At 45.2% G+C, this 22244-nt stretch overlaps 1 protein-coding gene across 1 annotated transcript in view; it reads left to right on the top strand.

Moving 5' to 3' along the window:
- Nucleotides 1-20180, top strand: part of LOC144767714 (phospholipase A2 inhibitor gamma subunit B-like) — a 223938-nt gene extending 203758 nt beyond the window's left edge. Inside the window, exon 5 of the mRNA XM_078651104.1 lies at nt 19621-20180. Within this exon, the coding sequence (XP_078507230.1) occupies nt 19621-19748 (128 nt within the window). The 3' untranslated portion in view covers nt 19749-20180. The remainder of the gene's footprint in view (nt 1-19620) is intronic.
- Nucleotides 20181-22244: the final 2064 nt, after the last annotated feature.

The raw sequence follows: 22244 nt of genomic DNA, 5'->3' as shown, positions 1-22244 counted from the left end.
ACCAGCCTCGCACCAGCACCCGCCAAGTCGAACACCAGCAGTACCCACCTCAAGTGCATCCTGCTCAACACCCGCTCCGTCCACAGACACGCCATCGAACTCTGGAACCTCCTCGACACCACAGCCCCTGACGTTGCCTTCCTCACGGAGACCTGGATGAACGCCTCCTCAGCTCCCGACATCGCCATCGCTATCCCAGAGGGCTACAAGATCGTCCGAAGGGACCGAAACGCCAACCAGATGGGAGGAGGCATCGCCATCATCCACAGGAACACCATCCGTCTCACGACCAGCACCGATAACACCCTACGCATGCTACGGAAGATCTTCTGGTGGATCCCCACCGAGACCAGGAGGACCGTCACCCAGGCCCTCGTCACCAGCCGACTGGACTACGGCAACGCCCTCTACGCCGGTACCACCGCCAAGCTCCAGAAGAGACTCCAGCGGATCCAGAACGCCTCAGCCAGACTCATCCTCGACATCCCACGAACCAGTCACATCTCCGGACATCTCAGAGACCTTCACTGGCTCCCCGTCAGCAAAAGAATCACCTTCCGCCTCCTCACCCACGCACACAAAGCCCTACACGACCAAGGCCCGAGCTACCTCAACAGCCGAGTCAACTTCTACGCTCCCAAACGCCACCTTCGATCAGCCAACCACGCCCTCGCCGCCGTCCCCCGCATCCGAAGAGCGACTACAGGAGGAAGGTCCTTCTCCTACCTGGCTGCCAAGACCTGGAACTCCCTCCCGACCGACCTGCGCCTGACCCAAGACCACCTCTCCTTCAGGAGGAAGCTGAAGACCTGGCTGTTCGAGCAGTAGCGGCACCCCCCCCCCCCCAGCGCCTTGAGACCCTACGGGTATGTAGCGCGCTTTACAAGTGTCATTGATTGATTGATTGATTCATATCTGGTAGGGTGACTAGATACTCGGTCACCTTTCTCACGCGTAATGAATATAAAACCATATTATCCTCGCCTGGGACTGGATCATAGCCACATTCGGTAAGGGCTTTTCTTATTTCTGCAACAGACTGATATCTGGGCGTACGCTGTGACGCTTGTGCATGTAATTCGGCTAACGTTAAACGCTTGTGTGGCGGCGGGGTTCCTGGAGTACCTCCCCCTGCGGCCCCTAAACTAGAGTCGTCTACTGATGCTCTTCGTCCTGGCAGAGTGGGAAATGGAAATGCAGGCTGGACTTGTATGGCGGGCTGGACCGGGGGTACCGTAACAGGTACTCCGGTGTCTGGAGGAGCGGGAATTGCCTGATTTACAGGGACTGGCGGAGCAGGAACAGGATTTGCATATTCTGGGACTGTGTCGTCCAAATAGGACGAAATAAAATATCAGCTGCGGTTGGTTTGTGACGTAGCTTGAGCGGAACTAATGGTGGCGGAAAATTACTGAATGCCTCTGGGGTCGCTTTTGGCAAGCCCTCGGCAAGAAGAGGATACATACCCTTAATGAGGCATGCCTCTGTCTGTCTGACTGTTCGGTTTTGACTCGTTCACCAATCTCGATTAGTTCCCTTTCCTGGGCTCGTTCCAAGGATTCTCTACTTAATTCAGACTTTCTGATTTCTTTTTCGGTTCTTTTATGAGATTCTTTGCGCCATAACTCGATGGCATCTTTCTGTGACTGTCTGGCTTTCTTTTTCCATAATGCTTCTTCTACTCTCATGATGCACTCGGCATCCCATGTGCCTGATACAGGCCATCTATACTTTTCTTCTAACACCTTGGTATACTCTACCCATAAATCTAGATACAATATGGCACTTATGCCATGCTTCTGATACATAAAATGACCTGGACTGTCCCTAGGAGGGACAGGAACTGCTGCTTCTAGCAGACCTTTTCTGGTTTTTAACTGACGCAGTTTTGAAAAGAGTAGCATGACTGAACTATAATCCGGACACAATACAATACACAATAAAACACGATAATTACTTCGCACTCATACCACGACATTAAAGTACATGAAGAACATTATGAATAACAGTTCGAACAGAATACCACCTGGAATACGGAAAACAGAATACATGAATTTTCTCGAGAACAGAACTGACTAGAACAGGAACTAGATGCACTGCTGAAACAGTACGAAACTTACCGGTCCCATTAAGAGACACGTCAGGACCCGCATCCACCGAAGTGGACACTTCGTTTTGTGGGTCTGTGTACCACCAACCCACGGACCAGAGTCAATTAGATTGACCCTGTCTAGATACTACCCCAGCAACGGTACTCACCGGGCAGCAAGAACGGAAGGCCTCGGACTGGACTGGACTGCTTCGACGCCGGACGGACGAACTTCGGACTTCAGTTACGGGTGGGCCTCCGGATACCTCGGACCTTGGACTCTCGGCTTGGGCTCTGGTCGGGACTCGCCGCGTTCCTCCACCGCCTCGTCTGGATGCTGGACCGCCTCCTCCGTCTCCTCCGTGGGCCTGAGGGATACTTGAAGCAGAAATATCTGCACGTGCACGGTATGGTTCCGTCACGGCTGCAGAGGGTCAGGGGGCCGGCGTGGCTTCACCGGCGCGTGGGGAAAGGGCAAGTCCCTATTCGGGCGCCATTATGTGGTAAATAAATAAATAATACCTCTATTTTTGAATGAATAAATGAATAACAGATAGCTCAATAAATAAGAGTCAAGGTTCGAGGTAGTAGGAGTTTTGCAGGTTTATTACAGCATAAAGGACAGGAACAGGACAACCTGCACGGGAACAGGATGGCAGCGCTGCCGGGGGCAGGGTCGGAATCGGCGTAGCATTTAATAACAGTGCACGATCATATATACTAAAACAGTTGCATTAGAATACATACGATAGGCGGAGCAGTGGGTGTGGTCAATAGCAGTCGCGAAAGATAAGGGTGAAAGTAGGTGTAACAGAGGCGTATACATAGACATGTGATGCAAACGTAACAGAATATGTCATGAATGGGGTGGAGACATGGAGGGGGCTACCTAAGGAGCCGGGACCTCTGACCTAATGGTGCGCGCAAACTGGCAATGACGTGTTACTAGAAGAAGCTGGGGGCTACGAACTCTGTGCTAGGAGCAGAGACTGAAGTCTGGAGAGTCAGGGCGACATGTACCTAAGCAGTATCTAGTATCTGATGTTTAGAGAACATGTTGATAGAATCCAAAAGTTATCGGGGTAAAGGCTAACAGACTCTTAAGACTGGAGCATGCATTATTCTACATGTAGTGCGTGATGAAGAATATTAAATGACCATTAAATACAGTATTTCTCTTACATGGAGACGTAAAGGCTAGACGATGACGGAAACTATTGATGCAGTTCAGTAGCTTAGGAATGCAGAGAAGGAGGGCTGGACTGATAACTAGAATCATAACATACTCTTGGCAGACTCAGAGGCAGAGCCAGGCTGAGCCGGGCACTGCGAGGCAGGAAGTAAGTGAAGGGTCGAGGATACAGGTGGGGGCTGTATCGCTCCTCAGCGAGGCTTCAGGAGACAGGAGCTGAATCTGGTGTCCAGGCCCTTTTGAGGCCTAGAAACGGGGACTTTACAATGAAATAACGTGCACACTGAGAAACGTGGCAACGTAGCTTTACATAGGCCTGATATTCGTAGTATTCACGAGAACTGGAAACTGACATACTAGAGGTGGACACAACTGTAATTGCGTCTTTAATCGATCATGGGGAATACATATGCATATTAATCATGCGCACATAACATATGATGGAGGACTCGTAGGGACACAGAACATGGCAAAATTTACTTTTCCACATTGGCACGAGGAGCCAGAAGAGGAGAGGTACACAGGAATAGACATCACAGCCGAACCGAGCTTAGTGGTGAACTTGAGTAATCGAATCCTTACTGAGACAGAGGAGCATGTCTTGAACAAAGCCTTAGGTTTTGTTTTCACAGAAGAGGGAGATCCCTTTTTGCTGCAAACAGAGCTAGCTCAGTTTTTTCGTAAACTGAAACTACACTACTTCTTTAGGGACAAGGACTCAGACGATCCTAGTCAGGCAAAAGAAGTGAATACAGGCCTAAGGACAAAATCCACTTTCTGTCCTCCCATCCACTCCATTCCTCCTAAAGTATTAACGTTTGAACAGGCTGTTAAGGATGATATAGAACAAATTTGGTCGAACAACACTAAAGGTTTTAAAAATCTATCAGGACAAGAGAGACAAGCCCTACGTACCTTGATGCAAGACCAAACCATTATTATCAAGCCTGCTGATAAAGGAGGTTCCATCGTTATACAAGATGTGGAAAATTATAGGACTGAATGTTTGAAACAACTAAACAACAGGATCGCCTACCAGGTTCTAACCACAGACCCGACGTCAAGATTGACCAGTGAGATTAAAGGACTGGCAGAGGAGGCACTGTCAGAGGGCTGGGTAACCCCCTTAGAAGCACAATTCCTTCAGGCACAAGCACCAGTCACACCCTACTTTTACACCTTACCCAAGGTGCACATGCCACAGCGTCCACCACCAGGGAGGCCAATCATCTCAGGCCAGCGGTCTCTCCTTGAGCCACTCTCTGCCTTTGTGGATCATTTTCTACGACCAATAGTGCACACTATGCCAACTTACCTAAAGGACACGGCTGATGTCCTGAGGGTAATTCCTGATATAGACTTCAACCAGGAGACAGATCTTTTGGTTTCACTGGATGTCGAATCTTTATATACCTCCATCCCCCAGGATGAGACTCTAGATACCATCAGATCCATCCTGGGGGAGACAGATATCGACTCCATTACCCCGGTCTCCTTCATAATGGCCCTAGCCACCATGGCAATGAAAGAAAACTATTTCAAATTTGAGGAGACCCTATATCTACACACCTCAGGGACCAGCATGGGGAGTATTTTTGCTCCATCGCTGGCGAATCTGTATGTCCACAAATTTGAAGAACAAAATGTGCTGGCAGCAACTAACCCTTATCGTACATCAATATTATGGTGAAGACGCTATATTGATGATATTTTACTAATCTTGAGAGGCAGTACTGATACAGCACTTCAATTTCATGAGTGGCTCAATGCACAAAATGAGTTCTTGCGATTCACTATTGAAACCAGCAAAGAGAGAATCGCATTTCTGGATCTCTCCATCTATTCCACACAAACAGGACTAGAAAGTGAACTCTATCGCAAGCCCATGGCGAGGAATTCTCTTCTTCTATATGAAAGCCAACACCCTAAGTCTTTGCGGGAAAATCTGCCTGTGGGCCAATTTTTGCGCCTTAGGCGTAATTGTTCCACTAAAGAAACTTTCAATATTCATGCTAATGCTCTTTCTCGGCAACTGATGCAGAGACATTACCCCAAGAAATTGATAAAGCGGTCATGGAAACGGGCGGCTAATAATAATCGTGAGGCACTACTTGAAGCATCCACTAAAGAACCCTCTTAGGACCGGTTAACCCTGGTCAGCACCTTTAACACCAAGTCCAGCAGTGTCCAGAAGATCATTAGACGACATTGGCGAATACTCAACAGTGGAAAAGATAAGATTGATTACCCTCTCTTTGCGTTTAAGAGAGCAAGTAGTTTGAGAGATTGTTTAGTGCACACTCGTCCACGAGAACAATCAAAGAGACAACTAGGTACCCTTTGGGACTTACCTGCAATCAAAGGGCATCACCCGTGCGGCACTTGCTCGATGTGCGCCCTCACTTGTAATATTACGAGTATTGACTTTGGCACCACGAGACCATGGGAGTTGCGGCAATTCACTAATTGCAATAGCGAGAATTTAATCTACCAAATCACTTGTCCTAAGATATATTGGGATGACGACCAGGAAAGTGAGAACACGCATGCTAGAGCACAAAAGTACATTCCACTGTAAGTAAAATGTTTCGAAACTGACACGACATTTTTTGATGAAAAACCATGGAGAAACAGACTTCACATGGACCGTTTTGGAAAAACCCTTTATACCTTCATATGTCACAGATGTGGCCAGTTTTCTTTTTAAGAAGGAACAAAAATGGGTTTTTAAACTGTGTACAGACAAACGGGGGCTGAATGATGACATACCCTGGCTAAGCATTAAGTGAAACAAGGGACCACACTCACACCAAGGTACAAAGGACCATACATGACACTATCAGATCTGTTTGAGAATGGTGCATGAACTCTAAATCTGCCTTTAGTATGGGATTTCTGAATGGGGAATGCACTTCGATAATCATGAAAACTTGGGATGGACTTGCAAATATTCAGTGATGTTTTGCATCCCCTCGAGGGTTGCACCCTCTTTATAGTGTAGACGACTAGTACGCAATAACAGTAGCGCTAACAGTAATCACTGAACTCCTAATAGTAATGCCTAACCAATTTGTCAACTGGGACATATATGGTCTTTGCGAAAGGTTTATTTTGAGTTTAGACATTAGCTAGATAAAAGAACTACTAGGAAGGACGCCATGACATCTCCTGGTAGTCCTGTTTAGGTGTATGCAGTGACGAGTGTTAGGTAAGATGAACTACAGAAGCGGACACAGTGACGTCACTGTGTAGTTCTGACAAGCCCCGTTTCTACCGTCACGTACTGAGACTGTTTGAACTTGAGAGTGGGAGTCGCGTTGACACTAGGCCAGCGGATTAGACTTACAATATCCCACAATAAGCTTAACAAATAACAATACAAACTATAACAACAATAAACTAATACGGCGATCAGAACTACAATATTTGACGCTATGACGTCACTTTGTAGTCCTAGTTATTATCGCGAGATCACGCGATCGAGTGGTACTTTCGAAAATGTTCTGATCTCTGTAACAAAATGCATAAAACGAGGGTTTCAGAAATGAGGGCTGCAAGATGTGAACAATGGATATCACTTTGGGTTACTAAACAGAACTTTGACACGAGCATCTGTTCAACCACAAAAGAATTACATCGGATTGGTAGAGGGGCTATCCAGGGACCAGTCAAATAGAGTGTTACTGGTTGGCTCTTTGCCTCCCCCTGTCTCAGCTATGGCCAGAGGCAACGCCGGACAGGTAAGGGGTCATTTTGGCACTCTATCTTTTTACTTTAGAAGCCTTTTTGAGAACTACGAGGTTATGGATAAGACAGATACACACAGATCATTTCTGTGCGTAGAAAGGAGGTCAAATGATGGTCCCCTTGATTTATGAAGTATTTAAAAATGAGAGAAGCAGTAGATATGCGGAGGGAGGGTTGATGTCCTAGAGATTAGGATCTAAACATCACAGAGTTAGACTGAAAAGCGAGGCTAACTCACTGGGACAGGTCAGGAGTGGGACTAGATAGGATGATAGAGTCCTGCAACCCATGTTCAGTTCCAGTGTACTTTTGCTTTCAGAGCGGGGTCTCACTACGCCTGAGCCAGGTCCAGGACGAGGTGAGGTCTCTTCCCCGGGCAAACTGGGTGAGTGATTATATGTACTATAGCTAGACATATATTCAAGGTAATATAATATAGTAAAGGAACGGTCCTTAACTTTTAGGTGGTTATTTCCTCATGTACAGTGTGTTTATTTTACTTCTTCCTCCACAGATCCAACATAGATACCAGGTGCCAGAGGAGAGAAGTCACAGTTTATGGAGACTTATATCCTTTACTGTTAGAAATAGATCATTGTAATATTTCTTTTTTTGATTGAGTTTTTCACTAACACTAGTTTTCGCAGTCGCATCGATAGAAGAACAGAGGCCCTGACGAAAGCCTAGGGTTTATTTCCCGTGAAGGCTGAAACATGTTGGCCCCTATGCAGATATTTGTTAAACTGCATGAGTAATGTTTTGCGCTGTTCTTGGTTTTAATTATGAAGAGGTCTTGGCTGAATAAAATACTATAATGAGATTCTCTATCCTATTTTATATTTCACACACTTTTCTTTTTTTGCACTGCACTTACCCGTCAGATCAGATTCTTATGGTTGTCTAAATATTGGTACATGTGAATTATGAGTCCGTGAAGGGTACTGTAGTTGTCTCGGTGATCTAGAGACGCAAGACCCAGGAAGGAGGACCATATGATAATATTGATCACACATGATATTGATGGGAATCCAAACATAGTTATTCACTCTGCTAACACGAGGTTAACCATCTTCTGTATGACGCCTTGAGTCAGAATCCTGTTCTCTGATTTCATCTCAGTATACCAATGAGTTGCTGTGATTTAATTTCCTGATTAGATTTTCAGTTGATAGACCCATAGGTTTGTTAGGTTGTTTATATATTGGTACAGGGGGATACAACCTATGCAGGTCTCTAAATGTCTCTCAGGCCCTCCCAAATTTAGTGTGTTAGATAATATTATCACATAGTCAGTCACTAAACGTTTGTAATCCAGCCCTTGCTTGCTGCTGCTCAGCTGGCAGTCAGGCTGGGCGCAGACACCCCGTGAACAATAACAAGCTTATCAAAGGCGTTTCTGAATGTCAGGAGCTTTGTTTATTTCTTGGCTGGCTCATGGAAGACATACACAGAGCATTTGTGTTTTGACCGAAACAAAAGTCTTCCCTTTTTGCATTCCACCACCATTGCTACAAAAATAAATACACATTTGTTTGGCCTACAATTTATAGACTTTTGTTGCAATTGGTGTTGCAATATTTAGCAATGCCAATGGCTCAAACTTCATTAATGCGATACCTATTGCATTGCAAATGCTTGTTATGTATGGAGTTGTCTGCTCCGACTGCGGAGCCTCTGCAGTGGTGATGTTACTATTAAATCATAGTTGTGAAAACCAAGAACACTTACACAACAATGTAAGTTTACCTTTGTGAATCAGGCTTTATGTGTGTGATCTGCATTATGAAACTATCCTCATGGCCCAGCTAAGACAAAACATATCCCAGACCCCAGACACCCCAATTAAAATTACTGGGGGTGCGGTGGCGTGGACGGCAATGAGAGGAATTGAGTAAGTCCGAAGCTCCTCAGCACCACGGGACCAAACTAGAAATATCAGTGTAAATTCCATCACCACCAAGGTCACCAAACAGTTGATTTACTTCCGGAACCCATCAGGCACAGAGCGGCTGAAAAAGCGCACCGAATACCCCACTCTGGAAAAGACGAGACAATCGAAGGAAAATAACTGAGCGGAGGAAAAACAAGCAAGATGGCGGAACAGAGGTTCTAGCGGAGACAGAAGTGAGACGGCACAAGCTAATACTGCAGAGAGTCGACAAGTAAGCCACAGGTCAGTGCCGCGCTCTCCCGCAAGCCCGTTGGACACCCCCTTCCCCTTAAAACCGGAGGCTAAGCACTAACGCTGGCAGTTCTGAGAGCTCGAAACAAAAGCGAAACTAACGCAAAACAGGGGGCAGCCATCTTAGAAAACAGAAAACAGTAACAACAACGGCACATACAAAAGAGGCAAAGGACTAAGGGGTCTAAGAGATCGCCATCTTGGGTGAGGAAGCGAACAAGGCTTTGGGGGTGAAAGATACCACGTCAGGCCAAGTGCGATACCCAGAACGAGTACCCAAGCGACAAGAAAAAGCAAAAGTGAGCCAGCAACAGCCTCAGCGGCTGCCCTCTTAGAAGCCGTCTAGAGGGAGAACAACAACAACAAAGGCGAGCAGATCCAGACCGTAAGCCCTCAGATATCGGCCACCAGGAGGACAACATACAAAACTGTATCGGGGGAAAGACCGAAAACAACACAAACGCTCAAACAGACGGCCATCCTATGACCAATCGGCAAGAGAAATTCAGATAGCACGAGGGGATTGCCATCTTGAGAGGCCCTCGCACACAAAGACAATAACGAAAACGAAAGCCGCTCTGACCGAGGCGACCATCTTATTGGCCACCCTAAAAACAACCGCCAGCTCCAGGCGCACAAAGCCGAGGGCGACATAAAATCAACGCGCACAGCACCAATGAGCCAGGAAACAAGGAGAAGGCGGGGGGAAATCGTAAAAGCCTCGCATCGTAACAGGAGGCAAGGTCAGTGTGAGCAAGCCGGTTAAGAATCAAGAACAGAGAGCGCTCAACTTATGGACAACCGGTCCCTCGACAGCGAGTTGGAAGAAACAGAGTGAACCCCATACAACAAAAACAAACACAAGAACAGCCGACAATACGGATAGAGACCCAAAGCCAGCTAAAGAGCGAAAAGCAACATCGAGTTCACCAAAGACAAAAAACAGCAGCGTGACAGGCGGTACGAGGCACAAAATCATACCCCGCACCAAGAACAGCTGGGGCAAGTGAGCAAGACAAGAAACCGGCGCAGTCAATAACACTTGGCAACAAAAAAAGAATCGGGTCCTAGAGACCAGAAGAGGGCTGTGCAAGATGGCAGGGAGTGACGGTAAAGCAATCCAACAACAAAAGAAGCCAAAAGCAGAGAACACCCCAGAATCACCCTTCAAGCAGAAAGGAGATATTAGCACCACGCTAGACAGTATCCTGAAGAAACTCGCCGAGGTCCACGACCTAGCAAAATCAACCAAAAAAAACAACCGATGCCATACAACTCAAGCTCGCAGCCTGCAGGGCAGACATCCACACAGCTAACAGTAGACTCTCCATAGTTGAACAAAGAGTTAGCGACATTGAGGAAAAGTCACAACTAGCGAGCAAGACAATGGGACACATTGCCAAAGCAACGACAGACCTACAAAAACAAGCGGCTGACTTGGAGAACTGACAAAGGAAGGGAAACATAAGGATCCTTGGTATACCAGAAGGGGAAGAAGACAAAGCGGGATCCTGTGTGGCAATGCTGCAGAACCTCATCCCGAAACTAACCAACCTAAAGTTTGAAAACCCCTTCGAGCTAGACAAGCCGTTTAGAAATCCCAAGCACAAACAAGGCAACAGACAGTCACCAAGGCCAATAATATGCAAGCCCCTGCGATCACACCATACAGAAGCCATTTTCGGTGTAGCGAGGAAAAACACAAACCTGATATGGCGAGGTAATAAGATCATACTAACGCAAGACTACTCAAAAACAACAGTAGACATCAGAAAAGGCTTCTTGGCGCAAAGAGAAAATCTAAGGAAAAAGAGCATCACCTATTCCTTCGTCGGACCAGCAAGATTCAGAATAACAAACAATGATTCAACACTAATCTTCGATGACCCAACAGAACTGGCACGATACCTGATGGGAGCCGAACCGCAAGAAATGGATCTAGCGACTACATCATCGAAAAGAAGGGCATCGCAGGACAATGAAACAGAATAGAAAGGACACCCAACATCGAACTCACTAGTAAACATATCTACCTAATACAAGGCTCATACAAAGCTCTCAACAAAGAACAGAATTACAAAAGGAACACCCTGTACACCAATCGACCTAACTACCTCACTTAAGGACGTTGAAGGTATAACAAACATGAACTAACAAACATATCGACCTCACTCATGAAACGGAACTATGAGACTGAGCACTGAGAACACCAACAAACGTATCTACCTCATCCGAAAGCACCGTGCGTCCCTCCAACAGTAACGACCGCTACACCGAACCGAACAGCATTCGATTGTATGACAGGCTCCTGAACAGTATGCGAAGCGGAAATAAGCGGAATCAAATGCAAACATATCCTTTAAGAGAATCTAACTGATTAGATCAATGCAAAGGGGAATGCCTGTAATGCCATTCACTAATTAAAAACTGGAGGGAGGGGGGCACGAGAAACTTTTTTCAACAAGATCTATAACCAAACCAAACAAAGTCCCGGAGAGGCGGGGGGCAGAGGACATTGCTGTTGCACGCTTCCAGCACGACAAAGAAGTAGGAAAGGGGAGGGGTGGGAGGGAAGGACAAGGGAAGGGAGGGGAGGGTTTCAGTTATGTTTTGTTTATTCGTTTTGTACCGTCAGTTAGAAATGTCCCGTCCGTCATGTAAGTCACACCCACACCCTAAGCGCAAACTCAGACAGAAATCAGGACCAAGTAAAGCAGACAATGTCCACTGGCCACCCAACAAGAGCAAGCACAGCTCATACCTTTCACGGACTCAGAAATTGAAGATACAGCGACCAATACAACATTGGAATGAATAGTAACACTACAATCCGACCTCAAGGTCATATCACTGAACGTAAAAGGGCTGAATCATCCTGTCAAAAGAAAGAAGATCTTATACTACTTAGCAAAGACAAAAGTAGACGTTATCCTCCTACAAGAAACCAAACTATCAGCAGAAGATGCGGACAAAATCAAAGCGCGCTGGATAAGCCACACAGCCTGCTCACCAGCAGTAGGGAAAAAGAGGGGAGTAATCACCCTAGTGAGCTCCAAATCCAAGATAACAATCGAAAGAGTAGAACTCGACGGCGAAGGTAGACTACTGCACACAAGACTGAAAAGAGAAGAAGAAACAATATCGGTAACCAATATTTATGCACCAAACACAGATGACACAGTATTCTGGGAGGGAGTAACCAGGAAGCTAGAAAAGCACCACACAAACAGCCTAAACATCGTCGCAGGCGACTTCAATCTAGTCCTAGACCACACACTAGATAGACAGTCACACTCCAAGACTAGACCACCGACCACCCACAACACCCTGAAAAACATCTGTAATAGATTTCAGTTACAAGACCCATGGAGACTACAGCACCCAGACACCAGAGACCATACCTTTTACTCCACCCCGCACAACACCTACAGTAGAATTGGCTACATCTTCATCTCTAAATCACACACACACCTGACGGAACACACAGACATAGCAACTAGAATGGTCTCGGACCACTCCTACATTAGCCTTCATCTGTCAGGGAGACATAATGACCAGACTACCCGCAAATGGCGATTCAACAACATATTGCTAGCAAAGAAGGAGGACAAAGATACGATTGAGGGCGCAATCAAAAACTACATAACGGAAAACGACACAGCAGACACGAATCAGAAATGCCTGTGGGAGGCCCTGAAAGCAACCATAAGAGGGAACCTGGTCGAAATCAAGGCCAGAAGAGACAAAGAAGCAAAGTCACAGCTGAACAAATTAGAAAGAGACATCAAAGTACTAGAAGCAAAACACATAGAAGACACCACAAACTCAGACCTCCACCTAACGCTCACAAGCAAGAAATATGAGTTCAATAGAATCCTGAGCGAAACAGCAGGTATGTGAATCAAGAAAGTACAAACAAATCAACCTGTGCAAGGCCAACCAGGCAGGGAAAATGCTGACGTCATACCTCAAATGCAAGCAAAGACAGGACTCCTTAGCAAGTATCACAGACAAAGAGAACAAAACACACAAAAGCCACTCAGAAATACTCTACACAAAGGACAACAACATAGATGAAACTGGCACCACAGACTACCTAAAAAGACTCAACCTACCCAAGCTACCTGATGAAGAAGCGAGAAAACTAGGCCAAGACTTCAAGGAATCCGAAATAGCATCAACGCACTAAAAGACAACAAAGCACCGGGACAAGATGGCTATACAGCACCCTTCTACAAAAAATTCGAAGAACTTCTAGGCCCGGTCCTGACTAAAGCATTCAATCACTGCGCAGAAGAAGGCACAGTAACAGAAACAATGTCGCAAGCCGACATTATTGTCATCCCGAAAGAAGGTAAGGATCCACAATGGCCCAAAAACTACCACCCAATATCGCTAATCAACCTTGATTGCAAACTATATGCAAAAGTACTAGCCACCAGACTCAACAAAATACTACCCCAGCTAATCGAAAACTCACAAGTGGGGTACATGAAAACCCGCATGTCGCATGAGAACACCAGACTCCTATGTCAGGTGATTGAACACTGCTCTAACTCAGTCAACCCAGCCGTTGCCATAACGCTAGATTCCGAAAAAGCGTTTGACAGGGTCTCCTGGCACTTCCTCGAAAAGCGCATGCAAGAGTACAACGTAGGGAGCGAGTATACGAAGAAAGTCATGGCGCTGTATAAAAAAAACAACAGCTAAAATCGCCATTAAGGGGTGTTCATCCGCCCTGTTCGAACTCGAGAGAGGCACGAGACAGGGGTGCCCACTATCCCCGCTACTATTCTTACTAGCACTAGAATCTTTGATCACGGACACCCTAGCAAACAGAAACATCACAGGAATAACAATAAACAACGCAACGGCCAAGATTGCAGCCTACGCAGGCGACCTTCTAATTCTGACAAACGACCCATCAGAATCCTTACCAGCACTCATGAACACAATAGAAACATACGCCAATCACTCAGGCTATAACTCAACAAGGACAAATCAGACTGCATGCCACTCAATGTACACACAACCAGAGAGGCAATAGGGAACATTGGACTAGCTTGACAGCCAAAGGCCATCAAATACCTGGGCATCCAATTCAAAAGAAGCCTAAGGGGCACTCTGGAACTGAACGAGTGACTCCCGCTGAAAAAGGTAAAAGACCTACTAGACTCATGGTCACCCAAGTACATCACATAGTGGGGCCGCATAGACACCATCAAAATGATGATAACACCCATAGTCAATTACCTAGCGGACATGCTCCACCTGCCCATGACAGAAGACTTCCACAAAAGACTAGACCTAATGATCAACAAATTCATATGGCAGGGTAAAAAAGCGAGAATAGGCCCCCGCAAGCTGAGACTGGGGAAAAAAACTAGGCGGACTCAACCTAGCAGACCAGAAAACGTTCCAACTAGCATTCATAGCCAGACAAGGAATACATTGGCTGATACCAGGACAAAAGTAAACGCCAACGTGGTTAGCCATAGAGAAAGCCATGCTAAACAACACCACCCCACTAACACTACTCTCGGCAAACAAAAAATCACTCAACAACCACCCGATCCTAAAGTTCACTAAACAAGCACTACTGAAGTGAGACCGTAACCTAGAGGTCAGCATCAAAATCTCACAATGGGAGACACTATGGGAGAACCACAAAATCAAGTACAGAGGTAAAACCTTAGACATGTGCACATGGAAAACGAGAGGGATTCACTTCCCAACACAACTAGAACATGAAGGAACACCACAGATCTTCAACAACCTGCAAAGAGAACACAACCTACCAGACATGGAACTCTACAACTTCCTAGCCATAAAAACAGCCTTAACGAAATCAAAGCTACACAGACAAACCCTCTCGATCTTCCAGCTCATGGAGCACATAAACAAGATGAGCCACCAAGTCTCACTGCTGTACAAACTACTCCGACCAGCCATGTCTAAGCTCAATGATAAGAAAGTGGCCTACTGGGAAAGCCAAACTGAGACAAAACTGTCTGAACAGGAAATACAAATGATATCTCCAGTACTCGCACAAACGAAATTCTGGATACTACACCAAGCCTACTGGACACCAGCACGCCAGGCATCTGTAGGTCTAAAAGACAATGACACCTGCTGGAACTGCAGTTCAGGGAAAGGAGACCTAGATCACCTCATCTTCAGCTGCTCCAAATTCAAAAAGTTTTGGAAACAGGTGCTAGATTTCATTAACAAAACTCTAGGCTGCATCCTTAAAGAGTCATTCGCCACCATAGTGACAGCACATTTCTCACAGGAAATTACGAGCCCAGTAGATAAGGACCTCCTTGACTTTCTCCTCACGTCGGCAACAAAAACAATTCTGACAAACTGGAAGGACACCTCCAAGGCCACCTTCAAAAGCTGGCTCAACTGGGTGATCTTCCTAAGAGGGTCAAACACGACCACCCTCAGAAAAACCAGGTAGACGCCACTGCAGAGCGATGTGGTCCAAACTGGACAACCACATGGACACCTTCAAACCACCATAGGCAAAGCGCCTCTCCAAATCCATCAGGGAAGAAGAGAATACCATTTCAGGAGGGCTCCATACCAAACAATGACACAGTCGCTGTATAATAACCAGGGCCAAAGCTCTACTCATCCGCCCAATAGACCTGTTTTTTCTGTCTAAACCAACCGCTACCACCAGACGCGTCTGTTCTATGTTATATGTTATATGTTTGTTTCGTGTTTTTAAGCCAGCGACGAGAATATAACCAAGAATGTGTAATTAGATGTTGGTCAGTAGCTGTATTGTGTATCCTGTAAATACCAATAAAAATATATTAATAAGAAAAAAATAATAAATAAAGTTAATGGGCCATATCGCAGAAGTATCAACCAGTTTGCCATCATATCAAGCAACTTTGGGAAGAAAGATGCATCTACCACCGATGGTACATTCACTTTTAGCAGACAAAGGTCCTACATCCAGAATCCCAAGCAATGCCACATTTTTCTCTTCAGGTTGTTTAGGGCTATTGAAATTGTATTTGGGACCCCTATATTAATACATATTATCACCCCTGAGAAAAATTTGTGTTTTTAAGCCAGCGATGAGAATTTAACCAAGAATGTGTAATTAGATGTTGGTCAGTAGCTGTATTGTGTTTCCTGTAAATACCAATACAAATATATTAATAAGAAAAAAAATAATAAATAAAGTTACTGGGCCATATCGCAGAAGTATCAACCAGTTTGCCATCATATCAAGCAACTTTGGGAAGAAAGATGCATCTACCACCGATGGTACATTCACTTTGAGCAGACAAAGGTCCTACATCCAGAATCCCAAGCAAAGCCACATTTTTCTCTCCAGGTTGTTTAGGGCTATTGAAATTGTATTTGGGACCCCTATATTAATACATATTATCACCCCTGAGAAAAATTAGAACATGAGGATTGGTAAAGCACTTTTTTTCCATTTCCTAGACAGTTTAAAAAGCTCTGCTGTGTCCAAGTGGGTATCTTGAAGTAACACAATACTGACATTCTGTCTTCTAAAGACTGAAAGCATCCTGTGACGTATTTTACCGTTATTTATCCTAGGAATGTTCCTATGTCAACAGTTTCACTCTTCCAGGCTTGCATCAAGAACCACAAAACCTCACTGCACACACTCATGGGGTCATCACTCAGGGCACGCTGTATGACACTTCACAAACAGGGTTTTATTGACTCCCCGAGTTGCCTAGAAAAATATGCAAATCTGAAACATATTCTACCGTATTGCACCATTTTTAGAAACGTTTGACCTGAGATTGAATGGATAATTAGTGATATCTTTCATGTAAATATTGCTCTAAATCCATGTAACAGTGCATTTGGCCCCTGGCGTACGAGCCCAGCAATTAAACTTATGGAGAACAACCTTTATCTCATAGATCTTCTTCTAACAGTTGTCAGTGAGACAAATGTATGCTATGATTTCAGAATACTTAATTTGTTTTTAAAGAAATATAATACATTATATAAAACAATGCTCATGCTTATCATACACACAATAAAAATATGATGTTAAATAAAATAGGGTGTAAGTATCATTCTAAACCTATTAATATAATAGCAATGTTTATTTTTATCCTAGAATAAATTATAACACAATTAGTAGATGTAATATGTTTATTCATGGATGCAAAATGGATCGCCTTAAGAATAAATTAAATCAAAGGAACGGGCCATGAAGTAACAGCAGTAGATAAGAGAGAAAAAATAGGAGAAGAGAAAAAGAGGGTGATGATCAGAGGAATTGAGTAATAAGGAGTGAAGAAGGGAAACAAAAACATTGGGAGATTCCATATTGGTAGATATAAACATATTTGTATGAATATCTATGGAGGCTTAATCTTTTGTAAATATGAATCTGAAATGTTTCATAAGGATTTAGCAGATATAGTATTGCAGTTGTTATTAGATGGAATATTATATGAGCTTCTTAATGTATTTTACTTGCAATAACTAGACAAAGGTGAAACTTCAGCCCTCATCCTCCTGGACCTTCGACACAGTCTGCCACCGCACACTAAGAACACTCCTCCAAGAAGCCGGAATCCAGAAGAAGGCCCAAGACTAGACCACGTCCTTCCTCTCCGGCAGAACCCAACGAGTCCGCCTCCCACCCTTCCAATCCGAAGCCACCGACATCATCTGCAGCATACCCCAGGGCTCATCCCTCAGGCCAACCCTGTTCAATGTCGACATGGCCCCCCTCGCACAAGTGGCCCGCCAGCACAACCTGAACATCATCTCCTACCCGATGACACCCAGCTCATCCTCTCCCTCACCAAGGACCAACACACCGCCAAAACAAACCTCCACGAGGGAATGAAGGCTGTCGCCGAGTGGATGGGGAACAGCTGCCTGAAGCTGAACTCGGACAAGAAGGAAGTCCTCATCCTTGGCCCCACCCCTGTGCGTGGGACGACTCCTGGTGGCGACCACACTGGGAGCACCTCCAACACCCACAGACCATGCACGCAACCTAGGATTCATCCTTGACTCCTCCCTCTCCATGTCAAAGCAGGTCAACACCATCTCCTCCTCCTGCTACAACACCCTCCGCATGCTTCTCAGTATCTACAAGTGGATCCCGCCCGAAACCAGAAGAACGGTGACCCAAGCCCTCGTCAACAGCAGGCTGGACTACGGCAACGCACTCTACGCAGGAATCCTAGCCAAACACCTGCAATGACTACAACGCATCCAAAATGCCTCCTCCTGACTGATCCTCAACATCCCCCACCACATCCACATCAGCTCCCACCTAAGAGTCCTGCACTGGCTCCCTGTCAACAAGAGGATCACCTTCAAGCTCCTCACCCACGCACACAAAGCACTCCACAACACCGGACCAGCCTACCTGAACAATAGACTCAACTTCTACAACTACGCTCTGCCAGCCTCGCCCTTGCCGCCGTCCCGTGCATCCAACGTACAACCTCCGGCGGCAGATCCTTCTCCTTCCTCGCCGCCAAGACCTGGAACACCCTCCCCACCCATCTACGGCAGACCCAAGACCTGGTCACCTTCAGAAGGCTCCTCAAGACCTGGCTCTTCGAGCAGTAGCAGCGCCCCTCCCGCCTCCCCTCTCCCTCAGTGCCTGAGACCCTCACGGGTAAGTAGTGCGCTTTACAAGTTCATTGATTGATTGATTGATGTGGTCTTGTAGAACTTGATGGTATATGTTATGAAATAACATTTTATAATGGTTCTCCTATGTTTTGCAATAATTTGACTGTCCACAGCCCCAAAAAACTTAATTTCTTGACTGACTGACTCACTACTGTGTTTGCGAAGTTGGGTTCTTTAAAGAAGTTTGTCTTTAGCTTTAAACTGAGGAAGAGTTAAAGCACTCCTGGTAAACACAAGACGGATGGCATTCCTGATTCGGGTAGCCTTTGTCTACATTTGCTCCCTGAGTTGATAAAAGACATTTGCTAATGTGTGCTTGTTGTCCTTTCCTATGCGTTCAACCACTAACTTTCCCATCAGCCATTCTGGCACTGGCAGGCATTGGAACTGGATATGCAGTAAATAACCGTTAACCAGCATGGCGTGTGTATGCAGTGTGAGGCCACTGGAGTCAGTATTTGTTCTAGTCAAGCTCTAAATCATACCCATATTGTGTAATTTGAGTATTTCCTCGTTTCAGTGCCAGTTGTAGAGATCTACCTGTACCTTTTCCATTTCTAATCTCCATTGTTTAATACTACCAGTATTAACCCCTATGTTGATGCTGCAGTTCTAACGCAATGAGCCATTCCAGAGTTAGATTGCAGGAACTGTTTGGAGGTTACACAGTAAATTAAGTGACAACAGTGTACGTTGAGTTACACTCAGGTGTGAGTAAATGTATTTCTCTTTTTTTTGCAGGATCTGGTATGACGTCACATTACTTGCAAGGATGTGCCACACCTAATCTTTGTTCTATCCTACATCTCCTTCCTGGAACACGTGTAGACTTCTCTTCATCTCAGTGTGATTGCACACCAGCTTTTTAAGAGTTATGTGCAAACCCACCCCAGTGCCGAGAAGATGATTATCCAGCCACCTGCATGAGTGCTATAGCTAATAGGAAACAAGCAAGTTGAACCTGCGTCTTCGATTGCTCAAATCGGGTTTAATGAAATGGACTAGAGGTAACATAACTCTTACTTGGGATGTCTACACAGCTTCCAATCTGCTTCATCCTGCACTGTAAGTTACAGCGCTAGCACAGCGCTGTTATGTCTTTATCTAAAATACGTGGCAGGCCCATCCACAAAGTGGCAGACACAGTCCTGATTTATGCCTTAAGGCCTCAATTACGAGTTGGGTCGAAATGTGGTTTGTTCATCATGGGTGCACTGACTTTTCCTCACCTGGGTTTTCCTGCTGCAGGACCATGGCAACGGATTTCACCAGTCATACAGCAGTAAAATCACTTTGAGAGAGGGTTGCTGTGCAGCCAGGCATGGGTCCTTGGCCCCCACACCCTTTCTACAATTGCAGAAGACGAACATATAATGGTTTCCCGCATGCAACTTTCTCCTTTGACACCTTCTGACCTGGTCCCCTCACACACAATTAGTACCTGCTCAGAACAGGACTAGATCTCAAGGAAGTTTGCAGAATTCCACTTGGTAAATCAGTATTTGCACCATTATTCCCTGGTCTGTGGGGATTAATTAAGAATAGGTGAATGCTGATATTGCATACGGAAACTGAAAGTCGTGCTACCTTATGTCTCTTCTCATATATGTCCACCGACTCGTAATCAGCTGCCAATGAGCTTGCAAACTCACGTAAAAAGTGAGACCTCAATAAATCTCCTGCTGCCCAAAGGCTTCAGTTATCCACCTTGGAGGTAGTTTCTTAAAGATGTTCAGAGTACACACTGCCTATATGACTCACCAAGTGTGGCCATATTATTGCAGCTTTGCATCCTCTGCAGAGTCATGGCTCATTCACCCAGTTTAATCGTATACTATATCAAACTGGCTCTAAAAACTGCGGAGGCCTATCACATCCCCCAGCAACAAGGGCTCTGCCCTTCTATTACACACAACTCCTTTTGAGCTGGGTACTCAAGGGAAGGATGACTCAAAGACATGAGTGATCAACATAACATGGCAGCCAGGCAGTGGGTCCAGCACCAGCAAATTAAGAAAAATCAATTGTGCACTCTTCTCTCAGGTACAATGAGGCATACATTCTTTAAGGAATTGTATCTTACTTATCTCATAAACAAAACAATACATTGTGAGCAGCTATTGCTCTGTCAGCATTTCACACACTCCCTTTTTTACGGTAGGGTGGGAGCATCTCTTTATGCCACCAGCTAGAACACTAGAGACACTGAAATTTCAGGCGGTACGACTTCATCACAAGGCCATCTGACATCTCAGTTTGAACTTATGGGAATCTTACAGGATCATCTAGAATGACAAGTATGTAGACCATCACACATGTTCGATGGGCCATTAACCATCTACAGTAGGCCATCTGATATCTTCGGTAGGTCTGGTTATCTCATCTCATGTCAGTTATTCAAGCAGCAGCTGATATACCCAACTTGCTATATGGGCATCAGACATCTCTAGCAACACATCTCGTCTAATGTCTCCAGTTAACCATCTGATTTTTCTAGTATGCCATCTGACGTCTCCCGTAGGATAGAGTAGAAAAGAATGGTTCTTAAAAATGTATTGGGTATGACATATGCAAACTTAGGACGCGTTGGTACATCTCCTAAGGCCATCAGATATCCTTTAAAGACTATCTTGAATTTCCAGGGAGCCAGCAAACAATATCAATATGCCAAACAGCATTTCAATGGGCCAAAGGACTTCACTACAGCAACATTTGACATCACCATCATGCCAGCTGACATTTTGTGTGGGTCCTCTGCAGAAGTCCCTTTAATAATTCATGGCGGACTTATGACATCTTCTGTGGAACCTATGGCTATTCATGGTGTTCAACTGCTATCAACCACTGGATATATCAACGTATGCAAGAATTAAGGTTTTGCTCACCATTGTAATGTTGACTCATATTTCTAACTGTTAAAAAAAATCCTAACATCGGTGGAGTCTCTTAGTCACAAACAAATGCTGATTTGATACACTAACTTGAAAGAAGATCTTGCTATTGACACATAGTCCTACATTATTGTCTTGCAAAAAGCATTCTGTTGAGTCAGCAATGGGTGGTGATAGGTAGGGAGAGATATTTATGTTTGAGACAGACAGCTCTTCTTCTAACGTGTGTCTGCATCCTTCGACACACAATCTTGATGAGAGCAGAGTCATGTGAGTGTGTACAAATTGTACCTTCTCCTCCTTCCACAGACCCATTGCCTCCTATTTAACCACCCTAAGGATGTCTGCAACTGATGGGCTAAAGGGATGTATTACATTTTGGTTCCTCTAAATATCTGTCAGTGCGGGGGCACAGTTAGTGTCATGTCACACAAGCTTGGACATAAAATTGTAAACATTCACATAATTCGCAAT

Source organism: Lissotriton helveticus, chromosome 7 (genome assembly GCF_964261635.1).
Source record: "Lissotriton helveticus chromosome 7, aLisHel1.1, whole genome shotgun sequence".
Lineage (NCBI taxonomy): Eukaryota > Metazoa > Chordata > Amphibia > Caudata > Salamandridae > Lissotriton > Lissotriton helveticus.
The sequence above is the reverse complement of the archived record's forward strand: the minus strand, read 5'-3'. Positions and strand labels throughout refer to the sequence as shown.